The sequence below is a fragment of the Somniosus microcephalus genome, chromosome 1 (assembly GCF_052327205.1).
Source record: "Somniosus microcephalus isolate GS21.2 chromosome 1, FLI_Smic_1.0, whole genome shotgun sequence".
NCBI classification, from domain to species: Eukaryota; Metazoa; Chordata; class Chondrichthyes; order Squaliformes; family Somniosidae; genus Somniosus; species Somniosus microcephalus.
This window is the reverse complement of record NC_140987.1, coordinates 400967026-400986073: the sequence shown is the minus strand read 5'-3', so window position 1 is coordinate 400986073 and position 19048 is coordinate 400967026. Positions and strand designations below refer to the sequence as shown.

The window sequence follows — 19048 nt, the reverse complement described above, 5'->3', positions numbered from 1 at the left end:
GGCGGGGGTGTGGGACTGGCTGAAGTGCTCTTGCAGAGAGCCGGCATGGGCTCGACTGGATGAATGGCCTCCTTCTGTGCGATAACCATTCTGTGATTCTATTCAACTCTCTTTGCATACAGAGCCTCAGTGACCTCCCTTATGCGACGGCGAACTGAGATGTTGCAAATGCTGCCTGCTCCATCCTGGAAGGAGCACCACGCATAAACATTGATGGCCACGCTCACCTTCACAGCCACTGTCAGTGACGCCCCTGTCCTGCTCTGAGGCTGCAGGTCTGCCTGCAACAGGTGGCAGATTCCAGTGAACACCTCCTTAGTGAAGCAGAGACATACATGCACTGTTTTTGCTGAGGTTGAGGCAGGAGAAGTGCTTCCTGAAGACCCTGGTTGGATATGCCCTCCTGCTGAGAGCCCTTCTCCCCTCCTTCCTCTTCGAGCAGCTTGTCCTCCTCTGTGTCCCCTCTACTCATTCTCCCTATCATGCCGCAGGCCAAGGGGGATAGAAACAATAGCACCCATGTCTGGGAGCAACTGGTCTGAGCAGAAGCCTTGAAGTAACCTGTCACACCACTCCCTGGAGACTTCAGCAACTTCAAATATGACACCAAACCAACAAACACATCTACAAACTCACCAAGAGCCAGTAGAAATCAATCAGCAACTAACCTGAAAGCAGGTGATGATCCCTTTAAATAGCATTAGTCGGGGGTCCTTCCTGCTGCTGATTGCATGTTCAGCTGTGTGTGTTTAAGAGAGGACGTTGGCTGCAGCGTTGAGATAAAAAATGGTAGCACTGGTGTCAAATCAGCGTTACACACTGACTGACATCACGATCTGCGTACTCTGCATAGTTCCAGCGCATGCTCCCAGCACCCGAGTTAGCGACCTCACCAAAATGGCGTCCAACACCAGAAGTGTGCCCGTGGCGCGGGCGCCATTTTGGGCACAAAATGGCATCCATAGTGCCGAAAAACTGTGCGCTGTAGAGCTGAATTTGCGGCCAGAATCTCTAATAAAAAAATTATGGTCAACTTTTGTTTACTTACAAAAATACAAGTAAATTCTATTCATCTCTTCAAGCCTTCTGCTTCCATTCAGCTCCTTCCACAGATCATGAACAATCCATTCTATCATGAACTTCACCCAACCATTTAATCACGTTCAAAATTTCTCTCCCCATCCCACGCTGTTGCCAAAGATTATTCAAGCAACGTGCCAGAATAACTAATCTTTATCCTACATTTTTGGACCCTTGAAAAGTTTTCTTCATTGATCTGATATTTCCATGGTTTTAGCAGTTCAGGAACCATCAGGTAACCATAATTAACAGACAAGTGTTTCTGCAGCCGCAGACGTGACTCCAGGATGGTATGTTGCCTCCCTGGTGCCAGGGTCAAGGATGTCACTAAGCGGCTGCAGAACATTCTGAGGGGGGAGGGTGAACAGCCAGAGGTTGTGGTTCGTATCAGTATCAACGACATAGGTAGAAAGAGGGATGAGGTTCTGCAAGCAGATTTTAGGGAGCTAGGAAAGAGATTAAAAAGCAGGACCTCAAAGGTAGTAATCTCCGGATTACTCCCCTTGCCACGAGCTACTGAGTATAGAAATAGGAGGATAGAGCAGATTAATGTGTGGCTGGAGAGCTGGGGCAGGAGGGAGGGCTTTAGATTCCTGGGGCATTGGGACCGGTTTTGGGGGAGGTGGGTCCTGTACAGGCCGGACGGGTTGCACCTCAACAGAGCCGGGACCAATATCCTCACTTGGGGGGTGGGGGGGGGGGGCGCGGGGGGGGGGGGTTGCTAGCGCTGTTGGGGAGGGTTTAAACTAATTTGGCAGGGGGATGGGCACCAGGATGTAGCATTAGAAAGGAGAAACAAGGAGCACAAAGGATTGGGAGAGGCAGATAGCACTAGAGTAAGAAATAGTACGGTATTAGGTGGGGTCAGACTAAGAGAATACAAGAAGGTCTAAGATAGGTTTACAGTGCATGTGTGTAAACGCACGAAGTATGGTAAATAAGGTTGGTGAGCTACAGGCGCAAATAGCCACATGGGAATATGATGTTGTGGCGATAACGGAGACCTGGCTCAAAAATGGGCAGGATTAAATATTCCTGGATATAAGGTGTTAAGGAAAGATAGGGAAGGAAAGAAAGGAGGTGGGGTGGCAGTATTGATTAAGGAGCATATTACAGTGCTGGAGAGAGAGGATGTCCTGGAGGGGTCAAGGACCAAATCTATTTGGATAGAGTTAAGAAACAATAGAGCTGCCATTACACTATTAGGTGTATTCTATAGGCCACCAACTAGTGGGAAAGATATAGAGGAGCAAATTTACAGGGAAATTACAGAAAGGTGCAAGAACTATAGAGTAGTGAATATGGGGGACTTCAATTATCCTAATACAGACTAGGATAGTAAAAATGTAAAGGGCAGAGAGGAGGAAGAATTTCTGAAGCGTGTTCAGGAGAACTTTCTTGATCAGTACAATTTTGGCCCAATGAGGAAGGAGGCATTGCTGGATCTGGTTCTGTGGAATGAGGTGGGTCAAGTGTAGCAAGTGTCTGTAGGGGACCATTTAGGGAACAGTGATCATAGTATTATAAGGTTTAGATTAGCTATGAAAAGGACAAGGAGCAATCTAGAGTAAAAATACTTAATTGGAGGAAGGCCAATTTTAGTGGATTGAGAATGGAATCAAAGATTGGCAGGCAAAACTGTAATCGAACAATGGGCTTCCTTTAAAGAGGAGATGATTTGGGTACAGTCAAGGTACATTCCCACGAGGAGGAAAGATAGGGCAACCAAAGCCAGAGCTCCCTGGATGACGAAAGAGATAGAGAGCAAAATGAAGCACAAAAAGGGGGCGTATGACAGATGTCAGGTTGAGAATACAAGTGAGAACCAGGCTGAATATAGAAAGTTCAGAGGGGAAGTGAAAAAGGAAATAAGAGGGGCAAAGAGGGATTATAAGAATAGATTGACAGCTAACATAAAAGGGAATCCAAAAGTCTTCTATAGGCATATCAATAGTTAACGGGTCGTAAGAGGAGGGGTGGGGCCGATTAGAGACCAAAAAGGAGACCTATACATGGAGGCAGAGGGCATGGCTGAGGTACTAAATGAGTACTTTGCATCTGTCTTTACCAAGGAAGAAGATGCTGCCAAAGTTATAGTGAAAGAAGAGGTAGTTGAGATACTGGATGGGCTAAAAATTGATAGAGGAAGTACTAGAAAGGCTGGCTGTACTTAAAGTAGATAAGTCACCAGGACCGGATGGGATGCATCCTAGGATACTGAGGGAAGTAAAGGTGGAAATTGCGGAGATACTGGACGTAATATTCCAACCCTCCTTAGATACAGGGGTGGTGCCAGAGGACTGGAGAATTGCAGATGTTACACCCTTGTTCAGAAAAGCGTGTAAGGATAAACCCAGCAACTACAGGCCAGTCAGTTTAACCTCGGTAGTGGGGAAGCTTTTCGAAATGATAATCCGGGACAAAATTAACAGTCACTTGGACAAGTGTGGATTAATTAAGGGAAGCCAGAACGGATTTGTTAATGGCAAATTGTGTTTAACTAACTTGATTGAGTTTTTTGATGAGTTAACAGAGAGGGTTGATGAGGGCAATGTGATTGATGTGGTGTACATGGACTTCCAAAAGGCGTTTGATAAAGTGCCACATAAATAGATTTGCCAGCAAAGTTGAAGCCCATGCAATAAAAGGGACAGTGGCAGCATGGATACGAAATTGGCTAAGTGACAGGAAACAGAGAGTAGTGGTGAATGGTTGCTTTTCTGACTGGAGGAAGGTATACAGTGGCGTTCCCCAGGCGTCGGAACTAGGACCACTGCTTTTCTTGATATATATTAATGACTTGGACTTGGGTGTACAGAGCACAATTTCAAAATTTGCAAATGACACAAAACTTGGAAGTATAGTGAACAGTGAGAAGGATAGTGATAGACTTCAAGAGGACATAGACAGGCTGGTGGAATGGGCGGACACATGGCAGAAAAAATTTAACATATAAAAGTGCGAAGTGATACATTTTGGTAGGAAGAACAAGGTGAGGCAATATAAATTAAAGCGCACAATTCTAAATGGGGTGCAGGAACAGAGAGACCTGGGGGTATATGTGCACAAATCGTTGAAGATGGCAGGGCACGTTGAGATAGCAGTTAAAAAAGCCTGGGCTTTATAAATAGAGGCATTGAGTACAAAAGCAAGGAAGTTATGATTAACCTTTATAAAACACTGGTTCGGCCTCAACTGGAGAATTCTGTCCAATTCTGGGCACCGCACTTTAGGCAAGATGTGAACGCCTTAGAGAGGGTGCAAAAAAGATTTGCAAGAATAATTCCAGAGATGAGGGACTTCAGTTACTTGGATAGACTGGAGAAGCTGGGGTTGTTCTCCTTAGAGCAGAGAAGATCAGGAGATGATTTGATAGAGGTGTTCAAAATTATGAGGGGTCTAGACAGAGTAGATAGAGAGAAACTGTTCCCATTGGTGGAAGGGTCGAGAACCAGAGGACACAGATTTAAGGTGATTGGCAGAAGAACCAAAGGTGACATGAGGAAAAACTTTTTATGCAGCGAGTGGTTATGATCTGGAATGTATTGCCTGAAAGGGTGGTGGAGGCAGACTCAATTGTGGCTTTCCAAAGAGAATTTAATAAGTACCTGAAGGAAATTTTTTTATAGGGCTACGGGGAAAGGGCGGGAGAGCGGGATTAGCTGAAGTGCCCTTGCAGAGAGCCGACACGGGCCGAATGGCCTCCTTCTATGCTGTAATCATTCTATGATTCTAGGTTGTATTTGAAGTTGTCACCAGTTTAATGGCGATGAAACTCCAGAAACGTGTTTGTGTTAGATCGGGTTGCCTCCCATTTTCAAGATATATAGGAAGTGAATTTGCACGGGGTTTCTCCTACTCATCCGCTATAACTTTGGCAGAAGAGCCGCAGAAATCCCATAAAAATGGTGTAAACGCATTTTACACTGTGTTTCTGAGGTTTCAGTGGCTCTTCCACCAAAGTGACAACTGGTGAGTGGGTGAACCCCCACAGAAATCATCCCTATAGTCTATATTATATAGAGGATGATGTAATATCTCATGCTACTGCTTCACACAGTTTATTCATATCATATAAAAAAAATATAAAGGCTGATTCTTTGATTAAGTTTTTCTGACAAGAAGAAGCCATTCCCAGGAAGAGCTAGTCAGGATATTGTGGGCCCACACACTTAATTTAACAGAATTGAAGGTTAATTACCCCTATAATGCAGAGATTTTTTTTACTGTTGGTCATTTCTATTTGCAACACCAAATTCTGGATTGGCTCCCTTGGAGTGCAAGGCCAGATTTCTGATTAGTCCCCTTGGAGGACAAGACACACCCAACAGTTTGTCTGGAATGTGTAATTTGATCCTGCCTGCTGGAGAGTAATCAAGATCTTTGCAATGTGTAATTTGATCCATTCATTGTGACAGCTAGGCACCAGAGCTCACACTACTGCTTTAAGAGAACAGACGGGGCTCACCCTCCTGGGTTAGGAGCACTCACAGTGCTCACACTGCCTAGTTCAGATAGGAAGGGATGAGGCCATGGAGGGACTTTAACATGAGGCTGAGTATTTGCAGCATTTCTGTCTCCTTAGAGGCCTTCCTTTAACATCCAAGGCCTTGCAAGCATCCAGCAGCACTCCCTGCACACTTAAAAAGCTTTTAATATGTATTGCAGCAAGCCACTACTTCAATAAAACAAAAAATATCCAGTCCAAATGCAAACTTACCTGAATGATGTGTGTGTCCCTTTAAGAGCGTCTCTGTCAGTATGCTGAAACGCTGAGTTTTCATGGTGAGCTTAGGACCCAGCGGTGAACTCCGTGCTAAGGTCCAAGTTTGCTGAGTTGACGTTAAGTCGGCGTGCACGTCACTCCCCATTTATATTTCCTGGGCCAGCGGTTTTATCGGCAGCGCTGCTGGCCTTCGCAAAATGACGGCCGCCACGGTGCCCGCCACCACCTGGCAGAAGAGCGATGACCGCTGTTTTTTTTTCCATCATATTATGTCAGTAACGGGTGGTGTTAAACACCTGAATTTTTTTACTGTTTGAAGCAACAGTGATGCTCTGCATTGAACATTCGCAGGTGATTAGACGTAGGCCAAAGACAGGCTAAAACTCATAATGCTCTTACTTTACAATGGGAGAAGAATTGCTCTGAATGTAATGTGCAGTTCATGAAGATTTCCTCTGGTTTTTCTAGCAAAATTGTAAATATGCTGAAAGAAATAGGGAGCATTTTACCACAATGTAAATTTGAAAGAATTGTTCCTAAAGCTGCATGTGCTGGGCCCAGAGAAAAAATAAATTTCCCTTGTACAAAAGGAAGACATACAGGCCAGTGGACTGGGCGAGGATGGCCTGCTCCATTCTAGAGCCCATTCTCTACAATATTCCAGAGATGTGGCCTGCTTGTCAGTCTTCTGGAACGCTGGAGCAACCCCTAAGTGATGTTATGGCTGCACCTCAGCATTCTGCATCAAGCTAAAAAATCTGCAGAGAATATCATCAGCAAAGCTATTACAGACATGACTACTCCTGCCTGGGGAACTGTCTTACAGTTTCATCTGCTATAACCCTGCCCCTTATATTTGTTGTTGTTGTTATGTGCAGAATTCATGTAGAGTTAATCATCAATTGCTGAAACCAGGTTTCTGAAATAAACATTAACTCATGGCTTACTGTTACTACCTCAGTACAATTTCTCCCAAATTTATCCATGCTTCAAACAGCCAGGAACATCAATTTTATGCGACACCTGTCCTGGTTACAGTCATCTCCAGATGTGCATTATTATGCTACCAAACCCACAACCTTCTCTGGCAGGCCTGGTCTGTTGCCATAGCAACAGACAGTTATTCAATTTAGATATACTTACTGAAAATTCTAATTTTCATATGTAACAGGAAGAAACTGTTAGGCCTAGCAAGTCCATCACTGTTTTTCATAGATAAATCCCACCTACGCTCCTTCTCACCCTATCTCTCTATTCATTCTCTTTCTGGAAACACATCCAATTGTTTCTTGAACCCATTCATATTATCCGCTTCAATAACCTTCCCTGGTAACAATGCATAACTCTATTAATCTTCAGATTAAAATGTGCCTCCTGACTTCCATTCTTAACTCCCAACCTCTTAATTTTGAACTTGTGTCACCTTCCATTCAGACTCTTCACTATACAATTTGTCCAGATCAAATCCAGACCTGTTAAGAGAGCCAAGGGAGGGAATAGCAGAGGTGCTGACCGTCATTTTCCAATCCTCTCTGGCTACAGGCGTGGTGCCAGAGGACTGGAGGGCTGCTAACGGTGTACCATTGTTTAAAAAGGGAGAAAGGGATAGACTGAGTAATTACAGGCCAGTCAGCCTAACCTCGGTGGTGGGGCAATTATTGGGAGAAATTCTGAGGGACAGGATAAATCGTCATTTAGAAAGTCACGGATTAATCAAGGACAGTCAGCATGGATTTGTTAAAGGAAGGTCGTGTCTGACTAACTTGATTGAATTTTTTGAGGAGGTAACAACAACAGCAACAACTTGTATTTATATAGCGCCTTTAACATAGTAAAACGTCCCAAGGCGCTGCACAGGAGTATTTTAAGACAAAAAATTTAACACCGAGCCACATAAGGATAAATTAGGGCAGGTGACCAAAAGCTTGGTCAAAGAGGTAGGTTTTAAGGAGCGTCTTAAAGGAGAAAATAGAGGTAGCGAGGCAGACAGATTTAGGCAGGGAATTCCAGAGCTTTGGGCCTAGGCAACAGAAGGCCTGGCTACCAAAGGTTGAGTGGTTATAATCTGGGATGCTCAGGAGGGCAAAATTCGAGGAGCACAGATATCTCAGGGGGGGTTGTGGGGCTGAAGGAGATTACAGAGATAGGAAGGGGCGAGGCCATGGAGGGATTTGAAAACAAGGATGAGAATTTTTAAATCGAGACGCTGCTTAACCAGGAGACACTGTAGGTCAGCGAGCACAGGAGTGATGGGCGAACGGGACTTGGTGCGAGTTAGGACATGAGCAGCCGAGTTTTGGATGACCTCAAGTTTACATAGGAAGGTCGATGAGGGTAGTGTATTTGATGTAGTCTACATGAATTTTAGCAAGGCCTTTGACACGGTCCCACATGACAGGTTGGTCAAAAAGGTAAAAGCCCATGGGACCCAAGGGAAAGTGGCAAGTTGGATCCAAAATTGGCTCAGTGGCAGGAAGCGAAGGGTAATGGTCAACAGGTGTTTTTGTGACTAGAAGGCTGTTTCCAGTGGGGTTCCACAGGGCTGAGTATTAGGTCCCTTGCTTTTTGTGGTATATATCAATGATTTAGACTTCAATGTAGTGGGCATGATTAAGAAGTTTTCAGATGATACAAAAATTGGCTGTGTGGGTTAATAATGAGGAAGATAGCTGTAGACTGCAGGAAGATATCAATGGACTGGCCAAGACTGGGCAGAAAAGTGACAAATGGAATTCAAACCGGAGAAGTGTGAGGTAATGCATTTGGGGAGGGCTAACAAGGCAAGGGAATATATAATAAATGGTAGGATACTGAGTAATGTAGAGGAACAGAGGGACCTTGGAGGGCATATCCACAGATCCCTGAAGGTAGTAGGACAGGTAGATAAGGTGGTTAAGAAGGCATACAGGATACTGTCCTTTATTAGTCAAGGCATACAATATAAGAGCAGAGATGTTATGCTAGAACTGCATAAAACACTAGTTTGGCCACAGCTAGAGTACTGCGTACAGTTCTGGTCACCACATTACAGGAAAGATGTGATTGCACTAGAGAGGGTACAGAGGAGATTTACGAGGATGTTGCCAAGGCTGGAGAATTTTAGCTATGAGGAAAGATTTGATAGGCTGGGGTTGTTTTCTTTAGAACAGAGGAGGCTGAGGGGAGACTTAATTGAGGTGTATAAAATTATGAGGGGTCTAGATAGAGTGGATAGGAAGCACCTATTTCCCTTAGCAGAGAGGTCAATAACCAGGGGGCATAGATTTAAAGTAATTGGTAGAAGGATTAGAGGAGAGTTAAGGAGAATTTCTTTCAACCAGAAAGTGGTGGGAGTCTGGAATGCACTGCCTGAAAGGGTGGTAGAGGCAGAAACCTGCATTACATTTAAAAAGTACTTGGATATGCACTTGAAGTGCCGTAACCTGCAAGGCTATGGACCAAGAGCTTGAAAGTGGGATTAGGCTGCATAGCTCTTTTGCAACCAGCGCAGACACGATGGGCCAAATGGCCTCCTGTGCCATAAATTTCTATGATTCCAACAATATATTTCCTACAATTAGATGATCAGAACTACACACAGTACTCCATATGGGGTCTGGCCAATACCTTATACAGCAAGAATTCAACCTCTTTGATTTGTACGCTTGTACTCTGTCCTTCTGCTAATGTAACCCAGGAGTCCAGGACCTATTTCACCTTTTTTACTGTGGTTAAGAATTTTGTTGACTATCATACATTTATCCAGTATAAACTCTAGATTTATTTCCTGATCATCACACTGTACCACTGTTTTATGGTGAGCCGTAATCAGAGTGCATGATTCCAGGAATCTCCCTTTATCCATAACACCAGCAGGCATAGCAGAAATATAGCACAAAGAAATTGACCTAAAAATTCAAATAAATTATACCAAGTGGAAATAATTAAGTTAATTTTCTAAAACAAGATGTGTTTTTCCTCATTTGTTTTGTTTCTCTTTTTAAGTTGCCTTCCCTCCATTCATGTTTACCATTCCTAACTAAAATAGTGGGCAGTGAGTATTACCTGTACCCTTCCCTGACTGAGAGGGTAAGCATGGTCAGCATTCCCTGCCCCAGTCCCTGACTGAGAGGGTAAGTATTGTGAGTACTCCCTGGACCGTCCCTTGACGAAGTGAATGGGGCTGGTGACTGCTTGCATTTATATAGTGTTAGTAAATTGCTTGGCAATAACAAGGAAAATGATACAATGCTGATCAACTAAAGACAAAGGGAGAAAAAAATGGTGACGTTAGGATAGGGAACTAACGTCCTAATGGAAGAATACGCTTTGTGATAAGGTTTTTGAAAGCAAGGAGAAACATAGAAAGATGGAGGAACAATCATTCACTGATTGAGACAGTGGAGCCGGTGACTGCTGCCTACATCATTCCCTGACATAGAGGTTGGGACTGATGACTGCTGCCTGTACCACTCTGTAAGTGAGCAGGGCAGTGCTGTTAAGTACTGCAGGCATCTCTAGTATTGTTCTTGAATCAACTGTTAGAAAGTATGTGAGGTCATCTGTTGATTTATCCTCAAGAGCGTTTCTCTTTCACTCTGTCCCCCACTCCTTAATGGATGCCTTGCATCTGCTCTGTGTCTCCTCTCCTGTTGTTGCCTCCCTCCACACATACCATCAGATTGGAAGTGTGATGGCTTGTCTCAAATTTGGAACTCCTTGTGCAGAGAATCAGTCGCACCTCATCTGCAAACTGTTAGTACCAACACTTAGCTGAAAATCAGGCGTCTTCTTAATTTCTCATTGTCAGAAATTCTGAGCTCCTGCAGTTGGCACCATTGTCTCTGACTTTATTCAGTGCATGTGAGGCAGGTACTTCCTGCTAGATTTGGAATAAGATTATTCTTTGAAGTGTGAAACAGGTTAATCACAATTAAGTTGGTGAATCATTTCATAAATTGTTTTTAAGTTTAAAAACAAGATTACTAATATTTGTGAAGAATAGAAACGTTTCATATTATTTCTACATTACAACCGTGTCTATTCTTCAAAACGTAATTCATTGGCTGTAAAGTGCTTTAGGATGTCCTGAGGTCATGAAAGGCGCTATAAAAATGCAAGTCGTTCTTCTTTAGCAATTTTTTACTGCACATTGGAGAATCCTGATAGTATATTGATAAATACTGTACACACGGTGAATATTCAATGAACTATTATAAAAATTTCTCTTTAATATTATTCCTTAAACTACCAAACTAAGATATAAAACAACCGAAGTTTGTGCAGTTTAAATGTATTGTTTCCATTACTTCACAGAGACAATGAATTAAACTAAACTTGCATTTACAACTGGTACAAAGTTATTTATTCGTGTTTGAAAGATTCTATCATTCATTAATCAAATGTTTATCTTGACTGCGATGACTTTTATTTTCATTTTGTTTCTTTTAAGAATTAGACAAGTGATGAAAAGATATACAATGAACTAGGGATGACTGGGCCTTGCTTTTCATTTTGAAGGATGGTTTATTCTGTCCGCACAGTCTGCACAAGCTGCTGTAAACTCTCATAATATGCCTCAGAAAATTAGCGAGTGAGGGTCTGTAAGGCTTGTTTAGCAAAGATTTATCTTCAACTCTATGGGGGTAATTTTGACTTTAGTGCATAATGTAAAATGGGTGAAAACAAATCAGCAGCCCGTTTTACATTTCTCCCGATTTCTATTTCTGTTGAAATCAATGGAAATAAAAATCGGGACAGATGTAAAATGAGCTGCTGATTCGCTATCACCCGTTTTAACTTACCTCAAAAAGTCAAAATTACCCCCCATTGTCTATTTAACACGTGTGTCATGCACAGTGAAATCCACTGGCAACTGGTCACCTTCTAGAAATTCAAAAAAGTGATTTAAAAAAATAGCAAATGTGACGTTTCTGAATAAACTGAGTCCAGTGAGGTGATAGATGGCTCACACATAAGTATTTAGGGTACAAAGGTAGGTTCAAGGTTGCTGCCTTTTGAGAATTAGTCTAGAGAGAGATTCTGTGTCATTTTGCTTAGAATTAGACCTCACTCTCCCTTCATCTGTCATATCATTACGATAGCCCGAGCAAGCAGCTAAAAGGTCCTGATGCTGAGTGACTAGGATGTACTAATCAAGTCCCGAGTTACCCATCAGAACACATTCACCGATGCAGATGGCTTGCCATAGCAACCAAGGGACTAGGGGTAACAGTTCCAATCCCCAGGGTCAACATGAGAGTGCAGCTTAATATCGGGGCTGCATTTGTTCAGAGTGGTTTTATTGGATTTCTAACAGCAGGATGTACTGAAGTGATGCAGGCTAGGGATGCTGCTGCTGACAGAGCTGGGTATCTGAATGCTGTTCTGTGCAGCACATTGATTGGTGCTGTCTGAGAGAAGGTTGCTGGAGGGATGCTTGCATCTTCAAGTCTTACACTGGCCAGCATCGAGCGCTCTGCAGTTCCAGCTTTCGCCTCCGTTGGCAAGGTCTGCCATTAACAGTAAGAAGCAGAAAGAAGAAGGGACAAAGAACGGGGACTATTTCCTCCTGGATTGAAAATAAAGAGAAGAATTTGATTTTTTTTCCCTCTGACTCCAAAGGTGGAAAATAAGAAAATTTGAATTGAACGATAGTGTCGGTCATGAAAGCAAATCTGCACAAGAACCATCACTGCTGCAAGTGCCCAGAGTGCTATGAGGCAACCAGGATGGCAGCTCTCCGTCGGATGGAACCACAGAATTACACTGAATGGCAGCACGAACCGTATGGGTATGGTGGTTTCAGCTCCCAGACGCTGCCATCTTCGTCGGGAGCTGCTGCCAGGAATAAAACTAAGCTCATCCCGACCTCCCGTGATAGTGGACCGATTAAAAGCCAAAATAAGAGCGTACCTAAGGTGAACGGCAACAGTGGGGGATGGTGGCCGGAGTGTACATGTTCTACACGTGACTGGTATGAACAGGTATGGGTAGTAATATTTTTTCAGTCATACCCTTTTGAGACCTGTGTAGTGAGGGCTGCTGTCTACTGCAGCAGTGAGGTTTGGTGCATTTATCTGCTTGAATGGTTTTTATGATATAATCTGTGATATATGCCATCAATAGGTATGTGCCGTCTCTGCTCCATTGCAATTGTGATTTTTTGCAGTGAAATGATTAAGTTGGATTTTTGTTGTGCAGATGCTGCAATGGTATGTACAGTCCTGCTGTAAATCATCAATAAGCTTTGGTTTCACCTTTATTTTTTTATTCGTATATTTGTCATTTCCAAATAACCCGTCACCACGGATCAGTGGTGTTTCGGAAAAAATTAAAGTCCAGCTCTGCTTTCTATCCTATCCTAATCCTACCAATGGAGAATTAATAGACTCTATGGAGTCTGGAATAAAATGGAGACTGAAAAATCATTCACTGTACAATATGAATAGGAGCTATTATCAGCGAGTGACCAAAAAGGTTCTCATTGGGGCTGCTGCTAGGCTACACTGTTTTTTTTTCAAAGCATGCTGCAGTGTGGGTATGATATATATATTCACATACACTAACTCGCCTGTTGAATTTATTACAAAGTAATTCTGAGGAGGATTTTAATTTTATTGCTGCAAATTCAAATTTTTTTCATTTGGTTATGTTTTATTAATTATTTGTAATAAATCTGATGAACTATGGAGTGTCCCACTATTATTATCTGATAGATTCTATGCTTTGGGTGTTGTTCCAGTCCCCCTCCCCCCAAACAACCAACACGGCTGATTGTATAGACTTACATCAAGCACAAGTGTTTGTGTAAGGCTGCACCATCCAGCAGGGAGTGGGGAAGGAAGCGATGGATAATCAGCATTCTGGCTCTGAGCGCTGCTGCTGCTTAAAGCTCAGTAATGTCACACTAACCTACCCTGACAGGCAATGCACTAACAGCAGTGTGATCTTTTTGTATAAACCACCCTGTGCATCTTCTTCATTGCACTCCACTTTTTAAAATTTATGCACCATCGTGAGTTCTTTAAAAAGAAAAGAAAAGACGACACAGGCTCTGATGTGAGATGTGGAGTCGCTCATCTGTGCTGTGTGTGATGTCACAGCTGAGCCCATCATACACATAAAAACCAAGCCTTAACCCATTGAGTGCTGTCTCATTTAGATGATCCTGGCAAATCCAAAATGGAGACTGGTATTAATAAGCATTCACTCTCAGCTGTTTAAACTGCAACAATTCCTCACTGTAAATGGGAAGCGACACTGTTGCTGTGTTTTAAACGAATAGATGACTGGCCTGCTGTAGCACTACTGCTGAACTAGTACTGAAAGGAGAATTCAAAGCAGTCTGAAACTACACGGGTCACTGAGTAATCAGTTTAAGGATGAAGTTGATCTTGAAGCTTGTTCATATTTTAAATAACGTGTCAAGCAAGTAAACATAAAGAATACAATAATCAGCAGGTAACTGGGATTCGCGCACTGCAAATCATGACATTTTCAGCTTTCAGGGAGTGGGGTCCCCATTTAAATAGTATTATACTTTTCACATTTTTAAATAAACATACAGATTTTCTAATCAGGCTTCTGAGCAAACCGTAGTTGGGTGTTGTGTTCATAGCATACAGCACAGGAGGCAATTTGGCCCATCTTGCCTGTCCCAGCTCTTTGAAAGAGCTATCCAATTTGTATCACTCCCCTGGTCTTTCCCCATAGCCCAGCACTTTTTTCCTTTTCAAGTATCTATCCAGTTCCTTGTGAAAGTTGTTATTGAATCTGCTTCCACCATCCTTTCAGGCAGTGCATTCCAGATCATAACAGCTCACTGCTTAAAATCTCCTCATCTCGCCTCTGGTTCTTTTGCCAATTACCTTAAATCTGTCTCCTCTGATTACCGACCCTCCTGCCAGTGGAAACAGCTTCTCCTTATGTGTTCTATCAAAACCCCTCATAATTTTGAACATCTCTATTAAATCTCCCCTTAAACTTTTCTGCTCTAAAGAGAATAATCCAAGCTCCTCTAATCTCTCCACCTAGCTGAAGTCCCTCATCCCTGGTACCATTCTAGTAAATCTCCTCTGTACCTTCTGAAGGGCTTGACATCCTTCCTAAAGCGTGGTGGCCAGAATTAGACACAATACTGCATCTGAGGCCTAACCAGTGATTTATAAAGTTTTAGCATAACTTCCTAGCATCCATCTGATTATTGGTATCAGCTTCATTTATGTAGTGTGGGCAAGCTCCTGGCCCATATTTATTCTGGTGTGGGGAGCCTGCTATGGGTGAAGGGGAGATTATGTGTTAAGGGATGCTTATAAGACATTTAATGGGGATAAAAGTGCTGGTAGCAATTATAAAGACTACTAATATTTTCAGTGTACAGTATATTTAAATCTTTGTAAATGTTTTCAGAGGAACAAAAATTTATCGCAAAACCCAGTGACTGGCAGAATAAATGTGGAGGCAGAAAGTGAGTCTGTGTTCAAGTGATGGAGTAGTGCAGCACTCCAACTCCAAGTACTTTTGATATGTAGTCACTTGTAATGTAGGCAAACATCTGAGGAAGGATGTTCTTGCCATGGAGACAGTGCAGCGAAGATTCACCAGACTGATACCTGAGATGGCAGGAATGACGTAGGAGGAGAGATTGGGTCGATTAGGCTTATATTCGCTAGAGTTTAGAAGAATGAGAGGGGATCTCATTGAAACTTATAAAATTCTAACAGGACTAGACAGACTAGATGCAGGAAGGATGTTCCCAATGGAGGGGGCGTCCAGAACCAGGGGTCACAGTCGAAGGGTAAGGGGTAAGCCATTTAGGACAGAGATGAGGAATTTCTTCACCCAGAGAGTGGTGAACCTGTGGAATTCTCTACCACAGAAGGCAGTAGAGGCCAATTCATTAAATATATTCAAGAAGGAGTTGGATATATTTCTTAAGGCTAAAGGGATCAAGGGATATGGGGAGAAAGCAGAGACAGGGTACTGAATTTGGATGATCAGCCATGATCTCATTGAATGGCGGAGCAGGCTCGAGGGGCCGAATGGCCTACTCCTGTTCCTATCTTCTATGTTTCTATAAACACGGCAGACAGTTTGCACACAGCAAATGAGGCAAATTACCAATTAATCTGTTATGTGGTAGTGTTGGTTGAGTGATGGATGTTGGTCTGGTCACTGGGAGAACTCCCTGCTCTTCTTTAAATATCACCATGGTGTTAGATCCGTGATTCTTTAAATAGGATGTTTCCCCAAGAACTACACGGAGGCTGTAACTTAACAATCAACAGGTGTTTATACTGGAGTAGAGTAGTCTCAAGACTGAAGTACAGAAGCCTGCTCCGGTTTTATATACAGGTGTGGTCACTGCCGGTACTACAGTATACAGGAGCTGTAAAACAGTTCTCTCTTAAAGGTACATACACAACAATTCCTCCCCTTTTAGATTAACAGTACCCATAACATTCAAATAACAATTAACACTTTAACATGCACATTAAACAGAAATAGTCCATTTATAAATTCAGTCTTTGGGGCGGCTTCCTGACCCTTTCTGGATAGCGCCTTTCCTGAGTGTCTTGCTCTTGGTGCGGAGGCGATTCTGGCCCCCTGTCGTCGGTTGGTTCATCAGCTTCCGATGCTACTGTTTCTGGGGTAGATGCTACCGGTACGTCGGGTTCATCACCAGGTACGTGAGACCTGGGGTGGACTCTTTCCTGTGACTCTAGGATCTGGTCGACATGGCGTCTCACAATGTTCTCCCCAACATCCACGGTGTACATTAATGGCCCCTGCCGTGTGCATATCGTTCCTGGTTGCCATTTCTCTGTTCGGTAGTCGCGAGCCAAGACTGGTTGCCCTACATTGAAGCTCCTTGTCGGCTTCTCATTGATGTGCTGGAATTGCTTATTCTCAACATCTCTTCGTACATTTGGTTTGAGCAAATCCAGACGAGCTCTCAACCTTCAGTTAAAGAACATCATGGCTGGGGTCTGGTTGGTGACTGTATGTGTCACATTTCTGTAGGCTAACAGGAAATTGTCCACCTTATGCTGCAGTGGAATGTCGTCATCGCACATGGCCCTTACTGCTTTTTTAAAGGTTTGTACAAACCTCTCAGCCAATCCATTGGTGGCTGGATGATACGGAGCAGAGGTGTAATGCCTTACCCCATTCCTTTTCATAAATCTTCGAAACTCTTTGGACGCAAACTGTGGTCCGTTATCAGAGCAAATCTGCTCTGGCAAGCCGTTCCTGGCAAAGATGGCCCGTAGGACTGCAATAGTTTTCTCCGTGGTGGTGGAGGACATTTTGATCAACTCAGGCCATTTCGAGTGCGCATCCACAGCTATTAAAAACATTGAGTCCATGAATGGACCAGCAAAATCAATATGCACCCGTTGCCATGGAGATGAGGGCCACTCCCAAGGGTGTAGAGGGGCATGTGGTGGTGCATTTTGGACCTTCTGGCATCCTGAGCAGCTCTTAGTTAGGTCCTCGATTTGTTGATCAATCCCCGGCCACCACACATAAGCCCTAGCAAGGCTTTTCATTTTCACCCCTCCCAGATGACCTTTGTGAAGCTCATTTAGCACTCTCTCCCTTAACTTGGGTGGAATTACCACTCAGGATCCACACATCACTGTCCCCTGGCATACTGACAGCTGTTCTCTTCTGGATGAGAATGCTGGCAACAGTGGGTTGCCATGTGTTGGCCATCCCCTCACCGTCAAATCATATACCCGAGACAGTGTCGGATCATTGCGGGTCTCCTTCTCTATATCCGCGTTAGCTACTGGCAATCGTTCAATTATTGACGAATAAAATATCTCGATAGGGTCCACTGCTGGTGCTTCCTCCACCGTAGGCAGTGGCAAGTGTGATAGTCCATCAGCATTTCCGTGCTGTTTCGTGCCTTTATATTCTATTTCATATTGGTTCGCCCCTAGAAAAAGGGACCATCTTTGTAACCGTTGTGCAGTCATTACCGGAACGCCCTTCTTTGGATTAAAGATGGAGACAAGTGGTTGGTGGTCAGTCAGCAAGGTGAACTTCTGTCCATGCAGATAGTGGTTGAATTTTTTTACTCCCCATACTAGGCTGAGGGCCTCCCTGTCAATCTGGGCGTAGTTGCGCTCGGCTGAGGTTAGTGACCGAGATGCAAAGGCTACTGGCCTCTCCAACCCGTCCGGGAATTTGTGCGACAACACCGCTCCAATACCATAGGGTGATGCATCACATGCCAACCGGATTGGTAGTGCTGGGTTGAAATGGGCCAACACCTCTTTTGATGTGATCAAATCTTTGCACTTCTGGAAAGCTCGTTTACATTCGTCATTCCACTTCCATAGTACCCCCGTTTGCAGTGGGGTATTCAGTGGGTGTAATACTGTAGACAAATTTGGTAAGAACTTATGGTAGTAGTTCACCAATCCGAGGAACGACCTCAGTTGTGACACATTTTCCGGTGCTGGAGCCTTGACTACTGCCTCAATCTTTTCAGGGGACTTATGTAACCCCTCTTCATCAATAATGTGGCCATAATACGCGATCTGCTTCTGGAAAAACTCGCACTCGTGGCGATTAGCTCGTAGCCCATATTCCTTTAATCTAGCGAGCACCTTCTCCAGGTTGGCGAGGTGCTCACTTTCATTTTCGCCCGTGACCAGGATGTCGTCCAAATAACACTGGGTCGCTGGAATTCCTTGCAGGACTTGATCCATTGCCCTTTGCCAAATAGCCGGAGCCGATGCTACCCCGAAAACCAGTCGGTTGTATTGATAGAGACCTTTATGAGTGTTGATCGTGAGGTATTGTTTCAAGGCTTCTTCTACCTCCATTTGCAAATACGCCTGGGCCAGATCAATTTTGGTGAAGCGTTTACCCCCAGATAGCGAGGTGAAAATGTCCTCAATCCGTGGAAGCGGATATTGTACCGTGTGAAGGACTGGGTTCACTGTCACCTTGAAATCCCCACAGATGCGGACCTTCTTTGGTTCCCCAGGCGTATTACTCAACGACCTCTTCATTACAGGGACGATGGGTGTAGCCCACTCGCTCCAGTATACTTTGGACAGTACTCCTGAACGTTCCAACCCTTCCAGCTCTGCTTCAACGGCTGGTCGGATCGCATAAGGCACCGGTCTGGCCTTAAAAAACTTTGGACTTGCATTTTCCTCTATTTTAATCGTTGCTGTTATGCCTTTTAGTGTTCAGAGTCCCTCCTGGAAAACTTCTTGTGCATCAGTTAGCATTTTTGACAGT

At 43.7% G+C, this 19048-nt stretch overlaps 1 protein-coding gene across 6 annotated transcripts in view; it reads left to right on the top strand.

The window, feature by feature from the left end:
• dlg3 (discs, large homolog 3 (Drosophila)) overlaps positions 1–19048 on the top strand; it is a 774284-nt gene that overhangs the window by 372888 nt on the left and 382348 nt on the right. Inside the window, exon 1 of one of the 6 annotated variants that reach the window (XM_085998138.1) lies at positions 12237–12771. The exons of 4 other annotated variants lie outside the window; for them this stretch is intronic. In XM_085998138.1, coding sequence (XP_085854264.1) covers positions 12451–12771 — 321 coding nt within the window. In that variant the 5' untranslated portion in view covers positions 12237–12450. Of the gene's footprint in view, positions 1–12236; positions 12772–19048 lie in introns of those variants that run through there. One more of the 6 variants, XM_085998128.1, reaches the window with a different exon arrangement.